This window comes from Ambystoma mexicanum, chromosome 7p (assembly GCF_040938575.1).
Source record: "Ambystoma mexicanum isolate Mex_15411 chromosome 7p, UKY_AmexF1_1, whole genome shotgun sequence".
NCBI lineage: Eukaryota > Metazoa > Chordata > Amphibia > Caudata > Ambystomatidae > Ambystoma > Ambystoma mexicanum.
The window spans coordinates 383,965,621-383,990,676 of record NC_090939.1 but is presented as its reverse complement, the minus strand read 5'-3'; the positions used below and the strand labels follow the sequence as shown (position 1 = coordinate 383,990,676).

Here is a 25,056-nt window from a genome sequence, read left to right as displayed (position 1 = left end):
AAAATTGGAGAATCATGTTGCACGTTCATACATGCTCATGACAATGACAATGTTACCTTGACAGAAGCCATAGAAATGCTGACAAAGCTACATGTCCAAATGATAGACAAATTATAGGACATTACTGATGACAGTTGTTTCACATCACTTTTCTGGTGGGTTCCACAATGGATGGTAGATATGTTCAAGTTCCTTGGAGCCCTGATAGTGATGCTGATGCTTGGATTCTGTGTTATCAGGATAGTAATCTCGCAATGCAAGAAGACTGGCAAAAAATCTGTGAGAATGAAGGTCATGATTGACGTCGAGTCAGGATGGAAGACTAAAGAGCTTACAGATGAAGAAATTAGAGACTACGTGAAGGCCAGCATCCATGCACCTGAGGGGACGAAGTTCCTGTATCCAAAGAACCACAGGAAGTACGTGGGGAAATTGATTTATTGCATTCCCAGTGGACAATGCATGCTTATGTCTTGTAATAAGGATGAGCATGTGAAATCAGAAGGATGCCAGAAGGGAGTAATAAAGATATGGGTCCCAAAGAAGTAGTTTTTCAGACGAGGATGTCTAGATGTGAAGACTGATGAGAGAGTGGTCGATAAATCGCCCAGAGGGGGGAGTGTAAAGGTGAAATCGAATACCCCCACCTAAAACTCCTCTCCCATGATGCCTATATGTTGGGAGCCGGAATGTGAAACGTGCATTGTCAGTCATAATACCTATACCAAAGAGAATCCTGGAAGTAAGATTTCCATTGAGAAAGCCGTACATGCATACATGTTAATATGATGGCCATTTGAATGAAATCCCGGAGGAAGAGGGAAAAGCAAGCGAGAAAGCAGATTGGTGACATCATGAAAACCAAGGTTGACACACCCAGAAGAGATGCAGAAGACGAGAGAACATAAAGATTCGATAAGCACTAAGTTCAAAGTGTTAAAAATTAGCAACATTTCGGGCTCGAGATAAAGATGTTCATGCTACAGAAATAATGAAGAAGTTATTGAATCATTTTATAAGTGTACAGAAGCAGTAAAGCAAGTAGACACAGTATTCTTTAAGGCTGGCTATGTAGTGAATAGATTGCGAAGCTGAAAGACGTTTGCAGTTAGAAATTGAAAACTCAACCAGAGGTGGATTAAAGAAATTTTTGGTTGGATCAACACCAAGAAGCCAAGGCCGTCTTGGGCTTGGATGTGCGTACAAACGATTACAGAACGTGTGAAGGAACAAAACTCCTGTTTCTAGTTAGAAGCGAGAATGTTGAAGACGTCGGAGGTTCATCAAATAGTAGTATTTTAAATGCAGTAAGACTCGAAATCGTGGTCTACAGTCATGTGGTCAGATAAAATAGACACTATGATGAACTGTATCGAAACCGAGAAGACAGAGTATGCTATACTCCCTCATATTCTTCAGCACAGAGAACAATTCCAAGGCCGAGTTCAATGCCTTAATTGACTAGTAGGCTGCAAGTGTGATGATGGATACCAGGGCTAATTGGTGGGAAGCTATGGTTGTGTCCAGCCCACTGGCACCTAGATGCCAGCCTGCGTGCTGCTTACGCATGTGGAATATTACAGAACTGTACAAGGGTGCCAACCGATTATAGAGGGACACATAATACAGAGCCCTATAGTTTGTATAACCAATGGGACGTTGTGTATTAGATGGCGTTCGTATTGACCTGCACTAGAAGGCTTAGTTGCCCCACCTGATGTTAGAGATCAATCACTTTCCCTGACCAGTATGAAACATATACTTAGATGTTCCTTGTAAGCCTATCACCATTTCAAATACGTGTTTGTAGTTTGTAACGTAGATTGACGTCAATAGTGATGAGTTTGTAGTACATAACCTGCTTTTTTATGTGTTGAATTGAGTGTGAGGATCGAGCGAACGCGTTGATGTTCATTGTAACTCCCTGTTTTAGATAATTGACATTAAAACAGTCGCATTTCGCCAACTTCCTGAGTCAATTTTGATTATTGATGTTTGAGTAATATTCTGCATCCCATCTGTTTCTAAGAATTGCTACCTCGCATTAAAGGTCTGGGTCAGATGTCCCAGTTCAGGGGTCTTACCTCCAAGCCTGAGGGAATCGATTATTGTGGCAATTCTCAAACTGGCTACTAGGCTGAAGGTGGTAATTGTCTCCCTGATACATGCAGACCAGACCTAGTATGTCCCAGGCAGGAACACTTCATGGAATTTATGGAGACTTCATCATGTTATAGATAGCACTAGACATTACAAAGAAGACTGTGCGGTTGCATCCTTGGATGTTGTTAAGGCATTTGATTCTGTCGAATGGAATTGGCTATATGCAATCTTATTACATTTCAAGATCAGAGAGTGTTTTCTTAGGTGGGTACAAATGATTTATCCAAAACCGACAGCCAGGGTGCGGACAGGGAAACAGATTTATAATATTTGCGAGCTACAAAAGGGAACTAAACAGGACTGTCCGCTATCCCTGATGTTGTTTATCCTTGCTCTGTAGCCGCTTGCTGTGTTCTCGAGAGTAGAGTACGCGGAAGCAGGCATATTGATGGGGTTAGTCAATTGATCTCATTGTATGCCGATGAAATACTTCTTTATGTTATGCACCCTGATCCTAATTTCCTCGAGGTAATTGACCGCTTCGCTGAGGTTTCGGAGATACGTATTAGCTAACAGAAGTCCTGGTTGTTCCTGCTGGCTGGGTTGTCGAGGCTCCACATACATCAGCTCCCTAACCTAGACTTGGAATGGAAAATTAACACTTTCTGATATCTCTGTGTTAACGTGTGGCATGATTTTGAAGCATCGCATATGTATAACAGCAAGGAGTCCTTCGATAAGATAATAAAATCTGTGACTTTTGGAATAAACTCAATGATAGGCAGAGTTGCACTTTTAAGGTTGGTGGTACTTCCGCGCTTAGATTATTATTTCACTAACATACCGTTTAATGTTCCTAGGAAGTTCTTTTTGTAAATTAGATCTGATGGCATGGGAACTTATTTGGGGAGGGAAGAGGAACAGCATTGCGTTGGGTACTCTATAAAGGGTACCACAGTCACGGAGGGATCAGAATACCCCACTTTGAAATGTACTATCTTGGCGCACAAATACAGTGTGTTGTGAGTTGGCTGGCGGATGAGTCCTCCTAAGATACTGTATTACTGCAGCCTTCTATTGGACGACACTTTCTGAAAGAAGTGCTATGGGTGCAGGAAGCCCATTTTACCTGTCTCCCTCATCTCCTGGCATTGGGCAAGACTCTGTGGCGTAGACCCTGGAGAGTATTGGGATCTGTAGACCCCTATTCCCCTAACATTCCCCTGACTGTGAGACTTGTCAAGAAACCAGACTCGGTTGGTGAGCTTTGGAGGCACTGGGAGATTCATAGGGTGGCCACTATGGGTGATTTGTTGTTGGAAGGAAAGTTGATGGATTTTGAGTCCCTAATGCAGCACTCTGGCTTACATTGAGGCCAATTTTTATTATACTTGGATAGGACTAGCGATATAGAACTTAGATGGCCTGACCTTCAGGAGGCTACAGATGGGGATCCGGTACTTGAAGCCATGTATGACATGACAGAAGGTGGCCATGTTGTTTCTATGCTGTACGGGTAGTTCTTACATAAACTGAGTGAACCTGATCTGAAGGTGCGCTCCAGGTGGGAGTCGGACCTGGGGAGGACATTCTCTGACACAGAATGGGCCTGAACTCTGATATAGCCAGCATAACTCTGACATAACCAGCACTTATGTCTGCACTCACCCTGCACTAGCCACCAGCTGGCCGTTCTTTATTTATTTTATGTGATTATTATTATCCCATGTACTGCACTCCCCCTCCACTAGGGATAGTATTACTGGTACGCCCTAGGTCGACGCCCATTTTTGAGTTTCGAAAAACAAACTGTAATACTCCGCAGCTTCCACTAGATGTCGGCCTATGCACAGCATGTGAATCTAAGCAGATACAAGCATCATAAATACGATTACGGTGAGTAATGTATCCCATATCATATACACAAAGAAGGTCTCTAGAAATGCTAGATTCAAGCAACTGCAATTGTATATTATGCATAGGGCATATTTGATTCCTCACAGGATGTCTCAGGTCCTCGGGCTGGAAAAAAGGGGTGACCAAGATGCGCTAAGGATATGGCAAACACTACGCCTATGTTTTTGCCCCCTAAGGCGTTCTTACTGGGAATGTTCCCAAAGGGGGAAACACTTGACACACCTTACAAGATAAAAGATTTGATTTTTTTGTGCTAGCTAAATGCAGGATCGCAATGGCCTGGAAATCTGTGGCCGGCCCAAGCATTGAAGCATGAGTATGTATGATCCTAAGCTTGATGTTTTGGATTGGTTGAGTACATTTGAATTCACTTATGGTTTACAAGGTATAAAAGGGAATTATTTAGTTTCATGGATAATGTATAGGCTACCCCAGAATGGCTGTGATGCTGCAATGGAACCGAATGCTACTGATAGATTGGACTATGAACTAGTCTAACAGGCTCTTAAAGCCAGGCTTGGGAAGACTTCTTCCAAGTACCTAAACAGATTTATTTAGAGATCACAAGAAAAATGAGGGGATTGCTTGGGCTACCTGGGTGTGTGAATGCCTGAAAAACTTAGATGGTTGGTTTAAGGGCTACCGAGTGAACTCCTTTGAAGGAATGAGAAATGTATTTTTACTAGAAGCTATGTTTGATGCCTGCTCCCCTGAGCTAAGACAGCACTTGGCTAACTCTAAAGAAATTGATCCCAAGAGACTAGCTCAGGCTGCTAATTTATGGGTAGCCAACAGGGCCACTCATAAGGATTCTGGGGCAACTCAGAAAAAGGATGAGGGGAAGAAGCACAAGAAATATGGTAAAGAGAATTCTAATCCTCCACCACCAAAAAAGGGCCACAAGCACCATAAGCGTAAATACCAAGGGAAGCCATACAGTTCTAGTGAAACCTCTGGGGCCAAACCAGAGGGAGGTTACCATAAACCCCCATTCCAGAATTGCTCTGGTAAATGTGTGGTTTGTGGGTCTAGTGACCATGTGAAAGGGGATCACAGGTGCAAGGGTAAACATTCATGGGTCCACCCTGTCTCCTTAGCCTTCATCCATGAGGAAGAAGCTCCAATGACAGGTGCTCACTTTTACTTACTAGCTGAAGAACCCATTGGAGTTCAAGCTAGTGTTTCTTTAGTGTCCTTCGGTCTGTGGGAACAACAGAATATAGATGTGTATAATACCATACCTGATGATAACACCAAAGAATATTATAAGGACAGTGTACTTGTAGATGGCCAGAAGACTCCTGCCATTAGAGACACTGGGGCCAGCAATACAGTGGTTGATTACATTTTTTCAAACCTGTGGATGTAGCTAAGGCACCCAAAGGTCCCACTAAACTTGCTAGAGGCCCTATCCAAATGGTCCCCATTTTGCCAGCCCTTATTCAGCGCAATGACATGACTGTAGAAATTCCTGTTAATGTGCAATCTGAAGTACCAGAGAGGGACCTGTTGGGTAATGACTTGAAAACTCTTAGAGTAGTCTCCGGTACCACCAGACCTCCCAGTAAGAAGAAGCAGTAGCTGACAAGATTGGCCAGAGAGGCACCCTTGAGAGACTCTCAGTTTGAGATCAAGGAGCAATCCAGTATCTCAAACCCACAAGTAGTCCAACCTTCTACTTCCAGGAAGAAAAAAGAGACCAAGGAGAAATCCAGAGTCTCTGGGAAGAAAAGGGGCCTCAAACCTAAACCTGCACTCATAAAAAGGACTTCCCCAGAGGAAAGTCCCAGGTCACTCCAGTGACCCCACCTCCAACTGATGCTGAGTTGGTGGTTGAACCCGCTCCTGAAGAAACAGCCATTGGTGAAACAGAGCTGGAGATCCTTCCCTGCTTGGAAGATCTGGATCCTAGAGTCCATCCTGAGTTGTAGACTTTTCTTGCAGAAGGTCGACCCTCTAGTGCAGATTTCAGCAGAGGCCTAAGAGAGTGTCCCTCTCTAGAAGGTCCGCGCCAACAGACAGCTTCCCAGGAAGGGCAAGAGCCAGGAAAGCATAGACTCTACTGAGGGGATGGCCTCCTCTACAGTGAGCCTACATAGTCCACCCAGGGGGACTTCAGGAGGCTGGTAGTCTCCCAGGAAACTTGACAAAGGTTCCTACAACTAGCACATGAGATACCTCTGGCTGGTCACTTGCGTTCCAAGAAGACAAAAGAGAGGCTTTCTCTGTATTTTTACTAACCCAAGATGGGTGCAGATGTTGATAAACATTGTAGGAGCAGCCCCACCTGCCAGACCTCTGGCAAAAGTGGTTCCAAGAATGTGGCACATTTAGTGCCCCTCCCAGTGGTGGGAGTTCCTTTTGAGAGGGTTAGGATTGATAATTGTTGGTCCCCTAGACCCTCCAACCATCTCAGGCAACTTATTTAAATTGGTTGTAGTAGACCATCGTGCTAGGTATCCCGAGGCAATACCCATGAGCCCTATGAATGCCCAATCAGTAGCTAAGGCACTCCCTGGTATTTTATTTTGTACCAGGGTAGGTTTTCCTAAGGAAGTAATCTCTGACAGGGGGTCAAATTCTATGTCTCACTACATGCAAGCCATGTGGAAAAACTCTGGAGTTATTTATATGTTTTCAACAGCCTACAACCCCCAAACAAATGGGTTTTTGCAGAGGTTTAATTGGACAATGAAGAGCATGATGGGTGCCTTAGAAGAACCACTGAGAAGGAAGTGGGACCTTCTACTGCCATGCCTTATATTTGCTTATAGAGAGGTGCCTCAAGCTGGAGTGGGTTTTAACCCCTTTGAGCTCCTCTATGTCCATCCTGTCAGTGGTCTTCTAGCCCTGATCAAAGAAGGGTTGCAGAGTGCTCCTTCCCAAAAGCCAGTCCATGTCACTGACTATGTACTAGGCTTCAGAAAGAGGATGGTACAGCTGATGGCTGAATCTGCAGACAGCTTGAAGGCTGGTCAAGCACTTATCAAGCAATAGTATGATCAGAAAATGAACATGGTGGAGTTTAATCCAGACCAGCTAGTTCTCGTTATGATTCCTACAAGGCAGAGGACCTTACAGGACAAATGGATTGGACCCTTCAAAGCTGTAGGCAAACCTAGAGAGGTCAATTATTTTGTGGACTTGGGGGAAATCCTAAGGAGGCCCCTAGGGTCTTTCATACTAATTGTTTCAAGGCCTATGTCTCTAGACCAGAACTAGGAGCTTTGTTTCTAGCCTCTGAACAAATGGAGGAGGAGAGTGAGATTCTCCCTGATCTCCTCAGGGGATACCCTGCAGATGCAACAATTGAAGAATTTCAACTGACTCTGCAGCAACAGGAGGAGTGAAAAACTCTGTTGACTCAGTTTGCCTGCCCGTTTTCTGTGACACCAGGTTTGACCTCTTGGAGCCAGCATGATATTATCACTGGTGACAGTCTCCCTGTCAAAAGCAGGGGCTACAGAATGTCAGATCAAGTAAGATCTCATATAAAGGAAGAGGTCAACAAGATGCTTGACCTTGGGGTTATTGAGCCATCTACCAGTCTATGGGCTAGTCCAGTTGTACTAGTGCCAAAAGCAGGAACCAAGGAATTGAGATTATGTGTGGACTATAGGGCTCTGAATGCAGTCACACAGACTTATGCCCATCCTTTACCAAAGACAGATGAGCTGGTGGACAAACCTGGATCTGACAAGTTTCTCAGCACTTTTGACTTGACCTCGGACTATTGGCAAATACCTCTGACAGACCATGCCAAGGATAAAACTGCATTTTCCACCCACAGGAGGTGTATACCAGTTTAGGGTTATGCCTTTTCTACTAAAGAATACACCTGCTACATTCAAAAGGATGGTGAACCCGGTTCTGAATGGGTTAGAGGACATCAGCATGGCATACTTGGATGGCACAGCAGTGCTCAGCCCTACCTGGGAAGACCATCTTCATCACTTAGGGTATGTATTGCAGGCTTTTGAACAGGCCTATATGACCATAAAGGCAATTAAATGTCAAATTGGGCAGAGCAAAGTGGTATACCTTGGACATGGGGTAGGAGGAGGTGTGATTAGGCCCTTGCCTAATACATGTGTGCCTTGCACACATAACGACACCTTACTCTCTCAACTGAACTGGACTAATGCCCCCGAGGTCGTTCAACCTACCAACGCTTTGAGGTCATACCAATGATATATAGAGCGATATATAAATGCCAAATAACATAACATAATGTGATTAAAAAACAGCCCACACACAAGCATTCTGTTGCGCACAGAGCCAACTAAAAATTAGAGGGAACATTGTAGCCATCAGAAAACATGTCAAGGAGTTGGGTCTGGATGTGGGTCAAACCCAGAAGTCCTGATCCAGGAATTTCTACACAGAACAGTACCTGAGCCAATATCACAAGCCACACAGTCTGCTCTGCCCAGATGGTACTGTAGCATTACTCTTGCCACATCCTTGCCATCCTCCATCATTTATAACCAATCCTTTATCTCCTGTATTGGGAAGTTCTGTGTAGCCTCAGAGAACAAACGGTAGATTCTCTGCCTTTCCTCTCCCCTTCCTTCTCCCACCCTCCAATGTCTTCCACTTGGTATTCATTGTGGGTCACATGACCCAGAACATAATGCGTAGAGCCACTCCAGCACCCTTCAATTGCATTTACAGAAGGCCCAACAGGGGCCAGCTAATGTATTTATGCGGCAGAGCAAATGGGGATAGCAGATTCAAAATGTGGCATCTATGCACCCACTTCAACATAGAAATATTCAAAAATGACCCTGTTTGTAATAAGCATGCATAACAGTTTTATGCATGCTTTTTAAGCATGCCTTTTATGAACCAGATAATTGGAAATGACCCCCCCCCCCCATGTGCATTTAAGTGGTAAAGACATGAGGTCCTGTTGGAATTGTGCGAAATACATCACAATATATTTAGGCAATATTGTTATCCCTGTCTAATAGGCATACGTTTATGATGAGGTTATGCACGTGTGGTAACTTAGGTTTAGTTGTTCCCAGGTTTATGTCTAGGAATTTTAAGGGTGTCAGTGTGGCGTGTCAAAAGAGAGCAGGTACTGCGACTAAGTCACATACAGGCGGTTTGGTGATCGAACACAGCTGATCCTGGTGCCTGGGACCACCCCTGCTCTATGATACAGGCTCCAGAGGAGGTAGACAGTTGATCCCACAGGATTCACAGCCCATCAATAGCCTTGTGTGTTGCCATGCAAGTTGCGGGTTACAACCCCTTGGCTACTTGTGAAATGTTACTGTAATAGGAAAGTCACCAACTATTGAGAAGAATATACACTGTGGTAGTGGTAGTCCTGCCACAACCAGCAGTCAAGAGAACTGCACATCAGAATCAGATCCAAGATACTCCAAGAGACAGATTTGCAACTTCTGTTTGTAGAAGTAGTTGGGAGCCTGGTTTATTCCTGCAAGCATCTGAATAGACCCAGCATTGCTACCTGGCAGAGACAAGTCGGTGTCAAACAAGTGGTGAAGTAGTAGTCAATGCAGCCTCTACCCAATAACAGGCTATGTTTTTTCCGGCCCCAGCTAAGCACCATCTGACAACTATGTGTCTAAGACCCAACCACCAAGATTTCTAAAAGGGGATTGGTAGGTTAGAGTGACTGTGTGAGTTAGGAATTGGATTGCAAAGCACACGAGGATAAAGCATAGCAGTGCAGGAAGAGATAAAGGAGAAAAGAGTGTGTGAAATGGAGAAAGAAGAGAGACAGCAGAGAAGAGGTTCAGCATGAGAGAGTAAAGAATGTAAAGACTGGAGAAGAGCAGGTGAAGAAACTACAGAGCAGAGCAAAGGAAGCAGAGAGAATAATGATCTGAGGGGAGGAGGTGAGAAGTGCAAAGAAAGGAGGCGAGGTAGTACTGAAAAAAAGAGAATAGAGTAGACGAATGGGCGGAAGGCGCAAACGAAGAAGGATGATCTGAGGAGGACGAATAAAGAGGAGTGAAGAGAAGGAAGTTGAAAGAGGGAGAAGTGGAGGAGAGTACAGATAGAGAAACGCAAATCGGTGAGCAGTAGGAAGAGAGAAAGGGGTAAGGCAGAGTATGGCAAAGCAGCAAGGAGGTGAGGGAAGGAAGTGTGGTGGATCGGAAGAAGGAGTCAGACTCTTGGAGGGCATGTCTAAACTACTTGTATTTAAATGTTAAGAGAACGGCCTAGCTTTCCCTATTCTAAAGGGATTTCCCCACCTATATGAATAAACTAAAGGTGCTCGTCTGTCATTAGGACGTCCCAAAGAAAGAAAAGTCCCCTGTCCAAATCTAGTTCTACCCTGACCCTATCTGCCCTCTTGATAGTTCCCCACTTATGAATGATCTCTTTATCGCCACTTTCGGTACGTGACGAACTTGTCTGTCCTCCTCTGTTACCAGACTTTATGTCACGGTTTCTTATCTTTGCAGCTTGTTTCTCATATTATTTTCCATTTGTTATTAGCATCCAGGGTGGGGGAGCAGCCAATCAGGTTACTTGGATCGTGGGCTGAAACCGTTAATCTCATCCCGCGTTCCCTGGAACCTAAAGGCTGCTTCCCCTGCCCGCAGAGCCATCTTTTCCCCACCCTCCCTTCACTTACATATTTTTGTTCCCTCCACACCCTGCCCCACTTACCTGTTTTTATCCGGCAGCGACAGCCCCTCCACCACCGCCGTCTGCTCCAGATCTGTGGTCGCCATGGAAATGGAAGAGGGACTCTGCCTTCCATATGCATGGTGGCCGTCTTGGAACAATGTTTTCATTCATTGAATGGGACGCGCGTGTCAAGGAATGAAAAAGCCTTTTGTTTAACACCCCAGGTTACCTCTTTGGTAACCCGGGGTGCGAATGGCCTTAAAACCCTTGCCAGCATGACGAATTGGGTGTTATTGGCTCGGGAACACTCTTTAAAGTCCCTTGCTCTTCTCTGGCCTTTAACTCGGGCCCTGGGCTGATAACACCCGATTCAGCCTGCCGGGTGTAAACGCCACATTAGGTTCTGGTTTGGAGCCTTCATAGACTTCCCATCCAGGATTATTCAATTCCCTCCTTGTCAGCTTTATACAGTTCAATTACATAGGTTTATATTAAGTAACTCTTTGTGAGTATTGGGACGAGTTCCTCTTCTCACGTCACCCTCTTTACCTCTCTTCAGGGTGGGGAACGTTGTTGGCTTTTCCATTCGCTCAGGTGCTCTTCTCCAGTTCTGCGTTTCGCCTTCCTTCTCTTTGCCGCACCCTTGTCTCCGGCTGTCCTTCTGCTGTATGCATAGTGGCCAGTTGGGAAGCTGTTTGCGCTCCCAATGACTCTTTAGTTTTGCGTGCTCATTGGTCTCCTTTCTCAGCTTCCCTTAAGCCGTACACAGGCTTTGCTGCTTGGAAACTGCTCACGCTTCCAGTTACCTTCTCGGAGGGTCTCAGCGTGTTTGGTTGGGCGCCCTGCCCACCACAATAGAGATGTGGTCGCTCCACCATCTGCAACATGACTCTGCTTTCCTGCAGTACAAAGGTTCTCCCATTGTTGGATACACCGGGTCTCCAGCATCTCACTTAGGCATCCAGTGTGTGGTCACGTCAGGGAGCTTCCCCGGTATCGGATACTCTCTGATTCTTTAACTTCCTCCGTTCGTCCAAGTTAAGGATGCAAGACATCTTAAAGGGATATTCTCATTTCCTTCTTTAATTCTGGTAGGTTTCAGCATTAGTTTCAGCCAAACAGGTATATGGTACATTAGTCTTTGTAGCAATTAGTCCCAAGTATGCTACTAGGCTGTGTCACTTAGGTAGTTCCTCACAGGAACAGGAGTCCTTGTCCTATAAGTGGGAGTCTCTCCCAGTTAGATCCCACTTACCCTGACCCGAGCGGACTCAGCTTCCTAGCCTCATTGGGGTAGGTGGACTCTTGGGGAGAAGGATCTAATGACTTTGCTTTGTCACAGAAGATACTGCCATACAAGAGAGGAAAAGAGAGCATGAGAAGGTAGGAGGAAAGGAAAGAAAGGTGAAGAGAGGCACACATGGAGACAGTTAAGGGGCGGAAAGCAAATGTTGGAAAAGACCAAAGGAGCTGAAAGAAGGAAAGGTGGATAGAAGGGGTGTGATCGTTGAAAGGATCATCCAGTGGTGGAGAGACCTCAGAGTGCTCCCTAAAGGCCAGAAAACCTACTAACATTGACCCCTTGCCCATCAAAGGTAAAGAATCCTGGAAAACCCTAGGGCAAACTGCTCTAAATATCCTGATGTCTGAATCCTGTCAAGATGACCTCCAAGGTGCCAAGGATGTTGGAGCCAGGTGCAGTCCCAGTCTACGATAACCGAAGTGACCAGACACAAGACAATTTGGAGAGAAGGCCATATACTACCAAGAAAGACCCAACTAAAACACAAGAAAGAATTGGGACACTATAAAAGCTAAAGACTGAGAGCTGCTGCTTTGCTTCCAAGCGGACGGAAAAAAGGAAAGACTGAGAACCACGGTCCATTAGACAGGCTGAATGTTATCATCCCGACCCCATCTTGTGGGCTCAATTAAGACCTATTAGCACCCGGCGGGGGGGAGCCAGCCATTCAGGTTGCTCGAAACGCGTGCTGAAACTGCTAATCTCATCCTACGTTCCGAGTAGGCTACTGGTTGCTACTCCCGCCCGCAGCGCCATCTTACTCCCACCCTCCCTTTTTTTTATGTTGCCCTCCACCCCCACCCTAATTACCTGTTTTCAGCAGCGGCCCCTCTACCACCCCCGCCGCACTTCTGCTGTCGTTCTGTGGCCGCCGTGGACATGGAAGAGGGGCTCCCTATGGAGCTCTGCCTTCCATTTCCATGGTGGCCATCTTTAGACAGTATTTTCATTCATTGAACGGGACGTGTACGGCGTCCCGTTCAATGAATGAAAATACTTTTATTTAGCACCCCAGGTTACCGTTTGGGTAACCTGGGGCCCTAATAGCCTTAATACCCTCTCCGGCGGTACGGATCGGGTCTTATCGGCCCAGGGACCTTTGTTAAAAACCCTCTCTTCACTCTGGCCTTTAACTTGGGACCTGGGCCGATAAGACCCGATCCGGCAGGCCGAATCGGGTCTTAACGCCATAATCACATCTTCTTTTGTCTAAATAAACAAAGCAGTAAACAAATCTTTGTCGTCAAGTCATATGCTTGACCTTTTGGCCATGAAAGTACACACCTAAAAAGGTTCATTTTTACTGTCTAACAGAGCTCGAAAAGGTTGTATCATATCAGACCACCAATTTAAGGCATACATGGGCTGCCTTTGTGAAACAGTTTCAATCTCGGACAGTATCGAGTTAAACCAGATTACTTACTGAACTATAGTTGTTGTCCGAAATTTCAAACGTTCCTTGCAGTAAATTATGGCAGGCTTAAGTAATGCCAATAAGAGGATTCTTTGCAATCAGCCACTAAAGATTTCGAGAGCTGTGAACATTATGAGGTTTCTGTGGCAATGGTCAATTTATTCTAAATCTACCAACTAAAAGCATGAGCCCTTTTTGAGCATGAGCACGGAAGCTTTCTTAAAGACGAAAATAACAGCCAGGTACCCCTTCACATTGCCAATCTGACAAGCCTGCTGGGCGAAGGAGAATAGGTAATGATGCATCGAAGAGGTAGGACAGATGAAGGGGTCCAGACCTCTCTCCTGACAGGAAGATATGCTGATATGCTCTGATGGAGTATTTAGCCCCCGAATTGGAGAGCAGAGCAGATACAACCTTAAATGGAAGGTGCCAAGGACAAATGGACATGTCTGGAAGTTCAGGGTTATACATCCTACAGGTGAAGTCAGGGGCGATCAAGAAGGAACTGAATAGAAGGCATGTGAACTAGCAGATTGGGCTTGGCTGCCTCTTTTGGGGTGGGGCCAAGCATGATTTGCCTTCAATTGCTATTTTACTGCACAAACTGATGCCCATTGGCCCCACAGTGAATGCCCCTATTGTTTGCTTGTAAATCAAGCTATTTTCCTTTATCTCCCTGCCAACAAACACTCCTCCTTTGTTCCCGGATGACCTGCTTTGCCCCCAGCTCATGCCCTCCGTGGCCTGCAATTGGTGTTCCTTGTGAGCCATGTGACCCAGAGCAGTCCCATAAAAGCAGGTCTCTCATGGTAGCCTTGCCAAGGCTGCCAGCAAAGGACATAGGCAAAGGGTGACGCTTATTTGCCTGATCGATTTGGCACCCAATGCATGCTTCAGTGGTTAGCTCAAAGCCCCAGACAGCTAGTCAGTCAACACTACTTCCTTTCTGTTAATTGCCTAGTAATGATTTCACTAATTGATTGTTGTTCTCCTGCTTCATTATTTGGTGGCCCTAGATTAATTGTTACCCCGCTGCGTCTAGCTGCCTGCCCTAGATTAATTGGTGACCCTACATGAACTGTTTGCCTGGGTTCAATTGTTGCCCAACTGTATTTTGCTCCTTGGTATCCTAAATCAATTGTTGCCCCACTTAATTTATGTTTTACCCTAGATTAATTGCTACCCCACTGTATTAACAGCTTGCCCTATATTAATTGTTTTCCGTAAATCAACTGTTTTCCCTAAATGGATTGTTGCCCGATGCTGTCTTGCTCCCTGGCGTCCTAGATGAATTATTGACCCCACTTATTAATTGTTTGCATTAGATCAATTGTTAGCCACCATGTTAACTGCATGACCTAGTTTAATTGTTGCACTACTGTATTAACTGTTTGCCCTAGATTAAATATTGCACAACTGTGTTTTCTCCTTGCCATCATATATTAATTGCTGGCCCACTGTACTTTTCTCCTTGGTGTCCTAGATTAATTGTTGACCCACTTTAATAACTGTTCATCCTAGATTAATTGCTACCCCAGTGTATGAACTGTTTGCTCTAGATTAATTTGTTACCCCACTATGTTAACTGTTTGTCCTAGATGAATTGCTGGGCTACTGTATTTTGCTCCTTGGCATCCCACAGATCACAGACTGCCTACTTAACTGTGGAAGTAGGCAGAGCCTAAAATTATTTCTTATGTGAATTCAGGACGGACATATTCACCCATAGCACTTGAGGGGTTCATCTTCCATCAGATGGAGGCTATTACCCCTTTCCCGAATGATGCCCTTTTCTTTCCCACCCTCATCATGTGCTTTTGTCTACCCATTCTTGTCCTTTCTTAACTGACTTTTGCTAACTCTACTACCATGTTTACACTACAAACACAAATTCCTCGGAACGGCTGCCACAGCCCTATTAGTTACCTGACCAACATCAGTTGAACCATCCCAAAGCTTGCCTCATTAGCTCTAACAAACCCCCAAACCCGTGATCAGTAGCTTACCCAGATTGATAAAACTGTAATCTTTCAGATCTTAGTCTTCCCTTCTGGTATAAGCATGCTCCCAATCATCACAGCCACACATATTGAATCAGACCAGACCAGGAAAGTGGTAGCAAAGTGGTGGTGTTCGGTGTTTGTCGGTGAGCGTTGGGGGCGCGATACCCCATGTCACCAATAGAAATAGGAGAATCTATCATACTTGTACCAAGAGGAGCTGCACAACGTTGAGAAGACGAACTCTGTGAAAGGCTCAGCTGGAGCCGGGAAACTGAAAATGGAGCTACCAACTGCGGCCAGAACAGGAAAACAGGTGAGGCAATGCCTAACTTCCCTAGTGGCGCCACTTACTGACCTTATAGCCCTGACAAACCAACAAGCACAAAATCAAGCTCCGTTAGCTTCCCCGCCGTGCAATGACAATATCAAAATGCTGGGAAAGGAGGGTGGAGGCGGCGTGACAGAAAATAGTAATTATCCCCGGCAAGAGGCATCAGAAGACTTACTAACTGCTCCACTACTGGTGAGTGACCTTGGCCGGTCGGGAGCGAGTGGGGGTGCAGGCGAGTGCCGACTTGAGCCAGAGCGGGAGACACTGAGTGACTCTGCGAGTGGCGACTCTCAATTTGCCTCCCGGTGCACCACATTGCATAAACAATTAACCTGTGGGAAAAGTTGCAAAAAGACGGTGGAAGCGGGATAGGAGGGAGTGGTCCCGCTAGACGAGGTGGAGGAGCCATATGATGGAAAAGATCTCACACTCCCCCTAGAGAGTGACATGGCTACAGCTGAGAATGACTGTGGCACAATACAAATCCAAAAGAACATCGTCCTGCTCGTGACGAATGAACCTACAGATGGCCTTTTTGAATGGAACACAAAAAACAGTGCCTGAACAAAATCTCGAGACAAAAGGAGATCCTAAAGGGGTAGGAGAAGAACCAATTGACATACCCTGTGGAGGATCCATGCAGGTGATAGATGAGGCAGTGGCAGCTGACTCTATATTGAGCCCGCCCCTTTGTCCCTCTTCTGCCGGTTGTTCATCATCTGAAATTGATGCTATTAAAAAATGAAAGCAATAGAAATGCTGAATACTTTGGTGCGAGAAAATAAGGAAATGGCCAAAGGGAAAAACTTAACAGTCTGTCACAGCTCCGACTGATGTTCAGAAGATGACGAATTGGAGTGAGGAATACCTAGAAGCTAGATTTTGCGACTGCCGTAACTGCTGCCTCAACTGAGGAAATAGAGAGCCTAAATGGAGAAGACTTAGATGATAGGGGCGATTCAGAAGAGCTAGCCTGGAAGACGCACGGGCCAAATGAACCAGAAAAAAGCCTGGTAAGAACGAACTGGATTAGCGCTGATCCGACCTCGGAAAAACAAAATAAAGAAGGTTGTGTGCTGACTACTAAGGGCTAATGAAAAATAATTTCATCCGAGAGAAGTCCTAAGAAAAATGACCCCATTCTACTGTGTAGTTTTAAGGAAAAAAGTAGGTGAGACGAGTGAAGAGCTAGACTGTAGCACGTTTTCAAATTCGACATTGGCAGAAAAGCTAATCAAAGATATCACTGCCTTAACGCGGAGGATAGCGAGAGAGAAATGTAAAATCGAAAATTGCACCATTAGATGACAAAGCATTACAGAAGACACAAAACAAGGAGAGACAGGAACGGAGATTAGCAGATCATGCTAAAACCCTTGTAAAACAAGCTAGTCACCTTGAAGTAAATAGCCAAAAGGAAATGGGAAACTTAGTAAATGTACCTGATAAGGGTGAGAGAAATACTGAAATTCCAAATAGAATAGGAAAGGATTCATTACCAAAACAAGACAAAAGTGACATAGGGGAAAATCTATCTGGCTCATATACAGAATACGATCATGGCATGAAGAAGCTATATTAATAGAGGAAAAGGAAGGGTCAATGAACAACCCAACGGAAAGAAATGTAAAAGAAACGGAGCGGGGGAATGAAGGAAGTCTCCAGAAATCTCAAAACAAACATGATGAGGGGAAAACTCATTTTCCCATATTCAAAGGCTTATTAACTAAGGAAACCTCAAAAACAGGAATTAAGAAAAAACCTGAGACAAAAGAAAGTCTATTGAATACACATGAATCAAAAAAGAAATACAAAATCTGAAAGCCCCCCCAAAAAGGAAGTCAAATGGATCAAGAGCTTTGCTAAGGAATATAACATCTCCTCCAAAATTAGACCTAACACAGTGTGCAAAGAAAGCGAGAAGGTAACGGTTATAAGAGAGAATACAGGGACCATCAATAGACCTGAAGCCCCCTTAGTGATAGGGGACGATATGGATGGATATGAATTACACGACCCTGAAGCAGATTTGAGTGACCCAATTGAGGCTATTGAAAAAAATCAGGAGGACGACGAGTGGGAAAATCTCAGCTCTGGAAAATGGGAGGAAATTGAGGGAAAATTATGAGGTCGGAAAGAAAGGGTAACAGGAAAAATGAAAAGTGAAAATGAAGATAAGCCTGTCAGTACACTGGAAGATAAACAAAATAATTGCATAAAAGGAGGAATAGCAACACAGAATAGATCGCTTAAAGACTTAAGATAGCTACTGAGGTGGAATACAAGAAAGAGACCAGAATGGATAGTGATGATGACTGTAACAATAAAGCAACTTATGAACAAAAAAGTAAGAAAACGAATGAACAACAGTGAGGAAGGCAAAGAAGTAAATGTAACCCGCGGAGAGAAGTGGGTGGCAATAAGATTCGATTGGAGAATATCTCACGAGCCTCTAAAAAGATAATCCTGAAGAGAGAAATATCATGAAGATCTTTAGACATATCCTGAAAATGAGAAACATATCATCTGACGATATACGAATAGTGGAATTTACGAGCGAGTATAAGTCTGATTCGGTAATACTGCACCTGACCACGCCAAAAATAAAAAAAAGCAAGAAAAGAATTAGCCTATTTTGGATATGAAATGACCGATATCAGTGAATGGAATACACAGTCAAGGTACACTGCTAGGTCCCCGAAGAGGAGGTTAAGGTCGAATTGTGAAAAAGATGGATTTAAGAGGAAAAAGTCCAGCTCTGAAGAAAATAAAAAAAGAGACCAAGATCTTATCAAATTCGGGAAAAATAACGAAAGCAGGAGAAGGAAAAGGTAAAGGAAACTGAAAGAGAAGGAGATAAGGGACCAAGGAAGGCGCTTAGTAATAAAGACCTCGTAGATCAGAAAAAACATGAGGAATTGGTACAAACCTTGCGATTTACTATTGACAATTCCAGGAAACAAGTAAAATTGCTAAAACCGAGTGCTAGGGCAAAGAAAACACTCAAAATTGGTTATGGATGGCAGGAGCTCTTGCAACAACCAAAACACAGTAGAATGAGAAGGAGGAGTATGGGAGGCGATTGACCCACGGGTCATGGAATACCTTTGGTTTCAAACATCTATACTCAGGAGAGGACAGTCATCTTCATCAATATGAAATCCTATGTTTACAGGAAACATGGGTAAGGAAAAAACCACTTTGTGAAAAATATGAGGTTTATATTAATCCCGCTAAAAAAGGAGAAAAAGGAAGACCTTATGCTGGTCTCATAACCGTGATTAAAAAAAAGTGTTGCAGGATTAAAGGTAATCGAACATCAAATCCCTAACCCCTTTGTACAAATATTAAAACTAAGGAAACCACTAGTAAATAGCATTATTAAGTTGTTATTAATAGACACATATTGGACTGAGAACATTCCTCAACCAGAGGCTTATTTGGCAGGCATAATGAATGAGGTGGACAAATCAATGTTGGAAGAATAAGATCAGTTGATTATGATCGGTGGTGACCTGAATATAAAGCTGTTAACAAAAAGCAGGACCCCGATAACGGAGTCTGAACTCAAGGGGAGAGCTTTACGATGGAAAACTGAAACGAAAATCAGAGACATGAAGATGTTGAATGCCCAAATGAGCGGAAACCTAGACGGAGGTGATATCTGGTTCAGGGGCGCACATCGAGCGTGTTTAGACTACTGCTTTGTGTCTGAAAAATCAATCCAATGAATTAAGTCTTTTGCGGTTAAAAAACAAAAAGCGAGTGATCACGATCTGTTGAAAATTAAAATGCTAAAGGGTACAGATGATGCAGCAACTGGAGGTGTCTGGAGGGCTAAACAGATTACAGATAAAACAAAAAGAGCGCCCTAAGTTTGTCAAGAAATATGAAAACCACCTGCAGAGAAATCCGGAAGAAGTGTAATATAGGTGGCTGTTTAAAGAATTTGAAATAAAAAAAGGATTAAATAAGAAACCCCTAATGGAAAGGAAGCATGCCTATGATAAGACTTTAGTCCAAAAAAGAAAAAAACTACAGAAGTGAACTAAAAAGGCTGTTGACAATTGAATGTGGGGATAAACAAGAAAAGATCCGGAAATGTAAACAAAAATATAAGAATTGGCTAAGAGCTAACAGAGAAAGTCAAATCCAACAGGACGCAGAAAAAATGTTAGCAGCGGTTAGAACAAACAATACCAGGAATCCCTGGGATATCATCAATCATGGAAATGACTTTCAAGCATCTACAACTATAGCACATATATCAGAAGAACGCTGGGTAGAGCACCACACAAACTTATTTAAGGATAAAAATGCTAAAAAGGCGGAGGAGGTCAGTAAGGATCGAGAACCATGGAACCTGGCCTCTGACAGAGATGACATTCTAAAAAATGATTAAAGATCTTAGTAAATCGAGGGCAGCCAGACAGGACAATATCTCAAACTATGCCCTCAAGGAGAATGAGGGAAATTGGACTGACTTGGTTACCTCATTGTTTACACAAATGTTAAGAACTAATACTTTACCTGCAACATAGAGAGAAGCATTAATGGTCCCTATTTTTAAAAAGGGCGATAGGGGGAACCCATTCAATTACCGCCCAATAGCCCTTTTGGATTCAATAGGGAAACTGTTTGCTTCGCTACTATTAAGAGAGTTGAAGAAATGGGCAATAACGGAAGGAATATTAGACCCAAGACAGACGGCCTTCATTGTAGGAGTAGGTACTTCACTAAATCTTTTCATCTTGAACCTGCTTAAACACCGAGCGCTAGCTTCAAACACCAACGTTTACTTTGGTTTTGTAGACCTTGAACAAGCGTTCGACAGAGTCTGTCGGGAACGCCTGTGGATGAAATTGAAGAAGTGAAATTGCCCAAAGGATCTTGTTGAGGCAATACAATCCCTCTACTCTAATACTACAATACAGGTGCACCTGACACGTGAAGGAATACTGTCAAGAAAGATTCAAATATATAGAGGGATAAAGCAAGGCTGCGCCTTGGCTCTATTTCTGTTTGCCCTCTATATGGCAGATATGGATGAATCTCAAATGAACGTTCGGGCATTCCTGCCGAAAATGAATAATGGAGTAATCCCATGGATCCAGTATGCAGACGATCTGGTCTTCATAGACCAGACTGAAATTGGTCTGCAAAGACGACGAGACGCCTTCAAAGCCTATCTTGATGAGAACGAAATGAAGGCGAACGAAAAGAAATCGAAAATCATATTATTGGCTTCAACGAGAGGTGCAAGGAACAAGAGGAAATTATTCAATTGGTCTATTAATAACAAACAATTGGAACAAGTTGACTCTATAATATATCTGGGAGTAAGGATAAATAAGAACCTGAATGAAATGGGTCAATATTACCTGATCAGAGAAAAATGTGTAAAATTGACAAATCAGGGGAGAGCACTCCACAACAGATATGGGATATTTTCCTTGAGCCCAATATGGACCTTTTATAAGCAAAATGTGGTGGCTGTCCTGGCCTACGGATCAGAGTCATTATTAAATCTCTCCTGAAAGACTTGGGGTGTTTGTGAGGTCTACTTTTGGAAAAAGATCCTGAGATTACCAAATTCATTACCAGGATTTATGATAAGGCATTAATTCAGTCTCGAATCGCTGGCATCAATTATCAGGTGGAAGATAATCTCCCTCTTTGTTAAATATGTAATGATTAATCCACCGGCGCCATTTAAAGTCCTAAATAACAAAGGAGATCTAAAAGATATGCATCTGAGGCTGTGGGGCAATCGCTGTAAGGAGTTTTTGAGGTGTAATGATATTGAAATAGAAACATTGTTGAATGATCCTACCAAGGTTAAGAAAATCCTCCAAAAAAAGGACTGGATAGAAACTTTGGAACTAACTTTCAACAGTAACTATGGCTTTTACTCAATCTGGGAAATGAAAAAATTCAATCAGCTGCCGAAATATTTAAAGAGATTCCCGCCGTCCTACTACCGAGATCTGTTGATGAGATGCAGATTAAACATATTACCGACAAAAGAGGTCCAGCTGTACAGAAAAAAGATTAAGCCCCAGGAAGCCTTCTGCCATCTCTGTAAAAATGAGGGGGTAATAGAGACTATAAAGCACTTCATATTAAATTACCCAGGACTTAATACAAGTAGAACAATTCACTTGGGCGAATACGTAGGGCATTATGATTTTTATGATTTGCTTTCTGACAATGAATGGTGGGAGGGGCTGATGATGGCTGAAAAAATAGGAATGACAATCGCAGCCTTAAAACGAATACAGTTAGCACTGAAGGAACATGAATTGATACAAGAAGGAACGTGAGATTAATTGTCTTCAAATTTTTATGAATTAAGTTGGTGTTTATGGATGAAGTGGTATAAAGTTAAAGGTTTAAAAGTTATAACCAATAAAACATTTGAATAAAAATAAAATAAAAAAATCAGACCAGCACACAGAACCAGATATATTCTAGGTGCACACACCAACAACACAGGTTTTCCTATCTGTCTCTCACACTTTCCCTCTGACAGCCCCCATTCCCTCTATTCATACCAGGCCACACATAGCAAGGCCACCAAAATGGTAAGAGGGCACTATACAAGAATACTTTACTTACTTGACTTGCAAATACACATGTGTTTCCAACAGCGTTTGATTGTATGAAATGCATTGGATTTCTATGGAATCTGACAGTCTTCTGAACCTGCTAAAAGCTGGAGGGTTCCTGGGGAATCCTTGTAAATGCCTCCCACTTACGCCATGCACTGAATCCCAGATCTGCCTGTCTTTGTGTAAATTCTATGCACTTTGTAGTACGAACAATGACAATTACACACAAGGGATTGCAGGCACAGAAGGGCAGATGTTTGTGGTCCTCTGCATGCAATGAGCACAGACTTCGAAAATGACCACCACGTCGACCATTATCATATTGTAGTTTTGAAATTGTTGATCTACAATCGTAAATCCGTGATTCCTGTGTTTTTGGATGACAGATTTGTGTTCCCAATTGTAACCTTGTCATGTTTACTTTTACAGGGTACTGGTTCTGGATTCAGGAAGGGTTGTTGAATTTGATTCACCAAAGAAGTTAATCCAGAGCAAAGGTGTTTTTTCCAACATGGTAGCAGAAGCTGGAATAAGACAAGATTCAGACCCATCAACGAAATAATTGCAGATTCATTTTGTTTACTGAAAATGGTGCATTGGTTTTTAATCTATGCGGTTTGTTGGGTATGTCATAGTTAAAAATGTAAAAACAATTCAGGGAGTCAGATATTACCTGTTATCTTGATATAACACCACCTCAGGGATATTACACAAAATGTACAACATGCTGAGAAATACCGCTTGCTTTGAAGGGAATGTAATATTGTTCAAAATTGTGAGAAGTGCGCTGTTTTAAGATGTTTATTTTTGTAACACACCAGCATCAATAAATAATACAAACAAACAAACAATTGCAATTCTTGTCATGTACTCCATCTAGAAAAGACAATGGGCCAGAATTTGTACCAGATCACAGCGGAAAATCATTCCAACTGCTTTGTAGGCTGTAGCCTTCTCTTACTAGGTGTTAATGTCCCATTGTATTTCTCAGGCACTGTTTCCAATCATTGCGTTTGGATTTGTATGAATAGCAAGCTCAGTTCTGAGAGAGAAAATGGCCTACACAACCTAGAAGAAGACACCCACATTTAGTGCAGCTGGACTCAATGATCTCTTCAGAGCAGATGGTAGCTGAAGAGATGGTTCCACGTCATTTCCACTAAGTAAATTACTTTGTGGTAATTTACTTCGTGGACATTACTTTGAAATAAGTTTTTATGGTGGGTTTCCCCCCACACCCTCGTTCCCCCTTCATTACAACCCTTACCCCAAGCCTCTCTGCACCCCCTTCTCCCCTTAACCCACAAACACATATATATTTCGAAGTAATTTCCACAGAGTACATTACCACAAAGTAATTTACTTCATGGAAAGAGCGGGACACTGAAGAGATGGTGCTGTGCCAACCAGTTCGAATGAACTCACATTTAATTCAAGCTAGTCATTCAGAAAAGATTGCTGGTTGGGAGCTGTTCATGGAAATACTTGTGATAGCGACAGAGCAGGGTTACATTAATAGTTGGATACTGTGATGAATCCGATGGAGTCCCCACTGATTTCCTGGTGGCAACCTCTTCCCATGGGGGCAGAGGACAGCAGGCGCTACCTGATCCTGACCCTGGGGGCGGCTATTTGAGGGAGGATAACATGGTGGGAGACAACCTCTGGGGAGATGTCATGGCTTCATCGGGTGAGACATGGTATCCCCATATTCCCTTGAAAATCAAACTCTCATATTTACTACCCTCATGGCCTATTGGCATGTCTACTCACCGTCCTGTGAAGTATAGGAAAAACCTTTTCTCCAAACCCGTAGGCCAACCTTCCTACATGGGTCTTCCTTGAGAAACTTATGACACCACCTATCAATCATCCAAGACTGATTTGCCATTTAAAACCATAGAAAATGCTTATTCAAGTTTTTCAAACCAAACATCAAAACATTGGGGCGAGGGAGAGGGATTGAAAAATGCAAAGCAAAAGAGACCACAAGCCCAGCGAGCGCTCTAGTTGTTGCTCCCATACACCTGTGCCTGGGTAATTTACAGAGCTGTAGCAGAGAGTTGGGGGCTGCTGGCAGGAGAGCGCTGCACCTCTCTGTTGTGTGTGAAACCTCAGAGAGTGCAGAGGTATCCAGGGGAAGGGAATCACCCTCTGTGGCAAGGATCTTTATCCTCGAAGTTCTTTTGTGTTGAAGCCATTTATTCTTCCTTTATAAACACTTTTCTAAACCACCCAAGGTTGAAGACATTTACGTTTTCACCTTAGAATTTAGTTTATAGTGTGACTTCAGAATAGAACTTTGAACACAGGACAATTTTTTCTTCGGACATTCTGACACCGACAGATAATTCGTTTTTGGTTTAGGTAGGGAAATTCCTCTTAGAGCAGAGTCAGAGAAGCATTTTTCCATCCCCTTTTATTTACAATAAAAGTCTTTATAACCAAAATCATGGCCAACTTGTGTCTGAGTTTCATTCCTGACTCATCACAATACATATACATACTCTTGACGTGCAGTTACAGCTCGATCTGCATAAAGCTAATCTGTATGTCGCATGTTTGAATTCAATATTACATACCAGTGATTTTATTCATTGTGCATGCTGCCAAATATTTACCTGATTATGTTTACACAATGTCTTAAGTGAGTCAATGTCAGTCTAAGAGATGCCACCTTGAGTTTTATATTTCGTTGACTTTACAAAAATCCTTGGGGTACAAATTTGATAAATCCCACTCCGTAGTCCCCCATT

General features: G+C 43.4%; 1 protein-coding gene across 2 annotated transcripts in view; it reads left to right on the top strand.

The window, feature by feature from the left end:
- LOC138526081 (multidrug resistance-associated protein 1-like) overlaps window positions 1-23,151 on the top strand; it is a 1,621,759-nt gene extending 1,598,608 nt beyond the window's left edge. Inside the window, exon 28 of one of the 2 annotated variants that reach the window (XM_069636425.1) lies at window positions 22,730-23,151. In XM_069636425.1, the coding sequence (XP_069492526.1) occupies window positions 22,730-22,862 (133 nt within the window). In that variant the 3' untranslated portion in view covers window positions 22,863-23,151. The remainder of the gene's footprint in view (window positions 1-22,729) is intronic. The other variant, XM_069636424.1, reaches the window with a different exon arrangement.
- The last annotated feature ends 1,905 nt before the right edge of the window (window positions 23,152-25,056 follow it).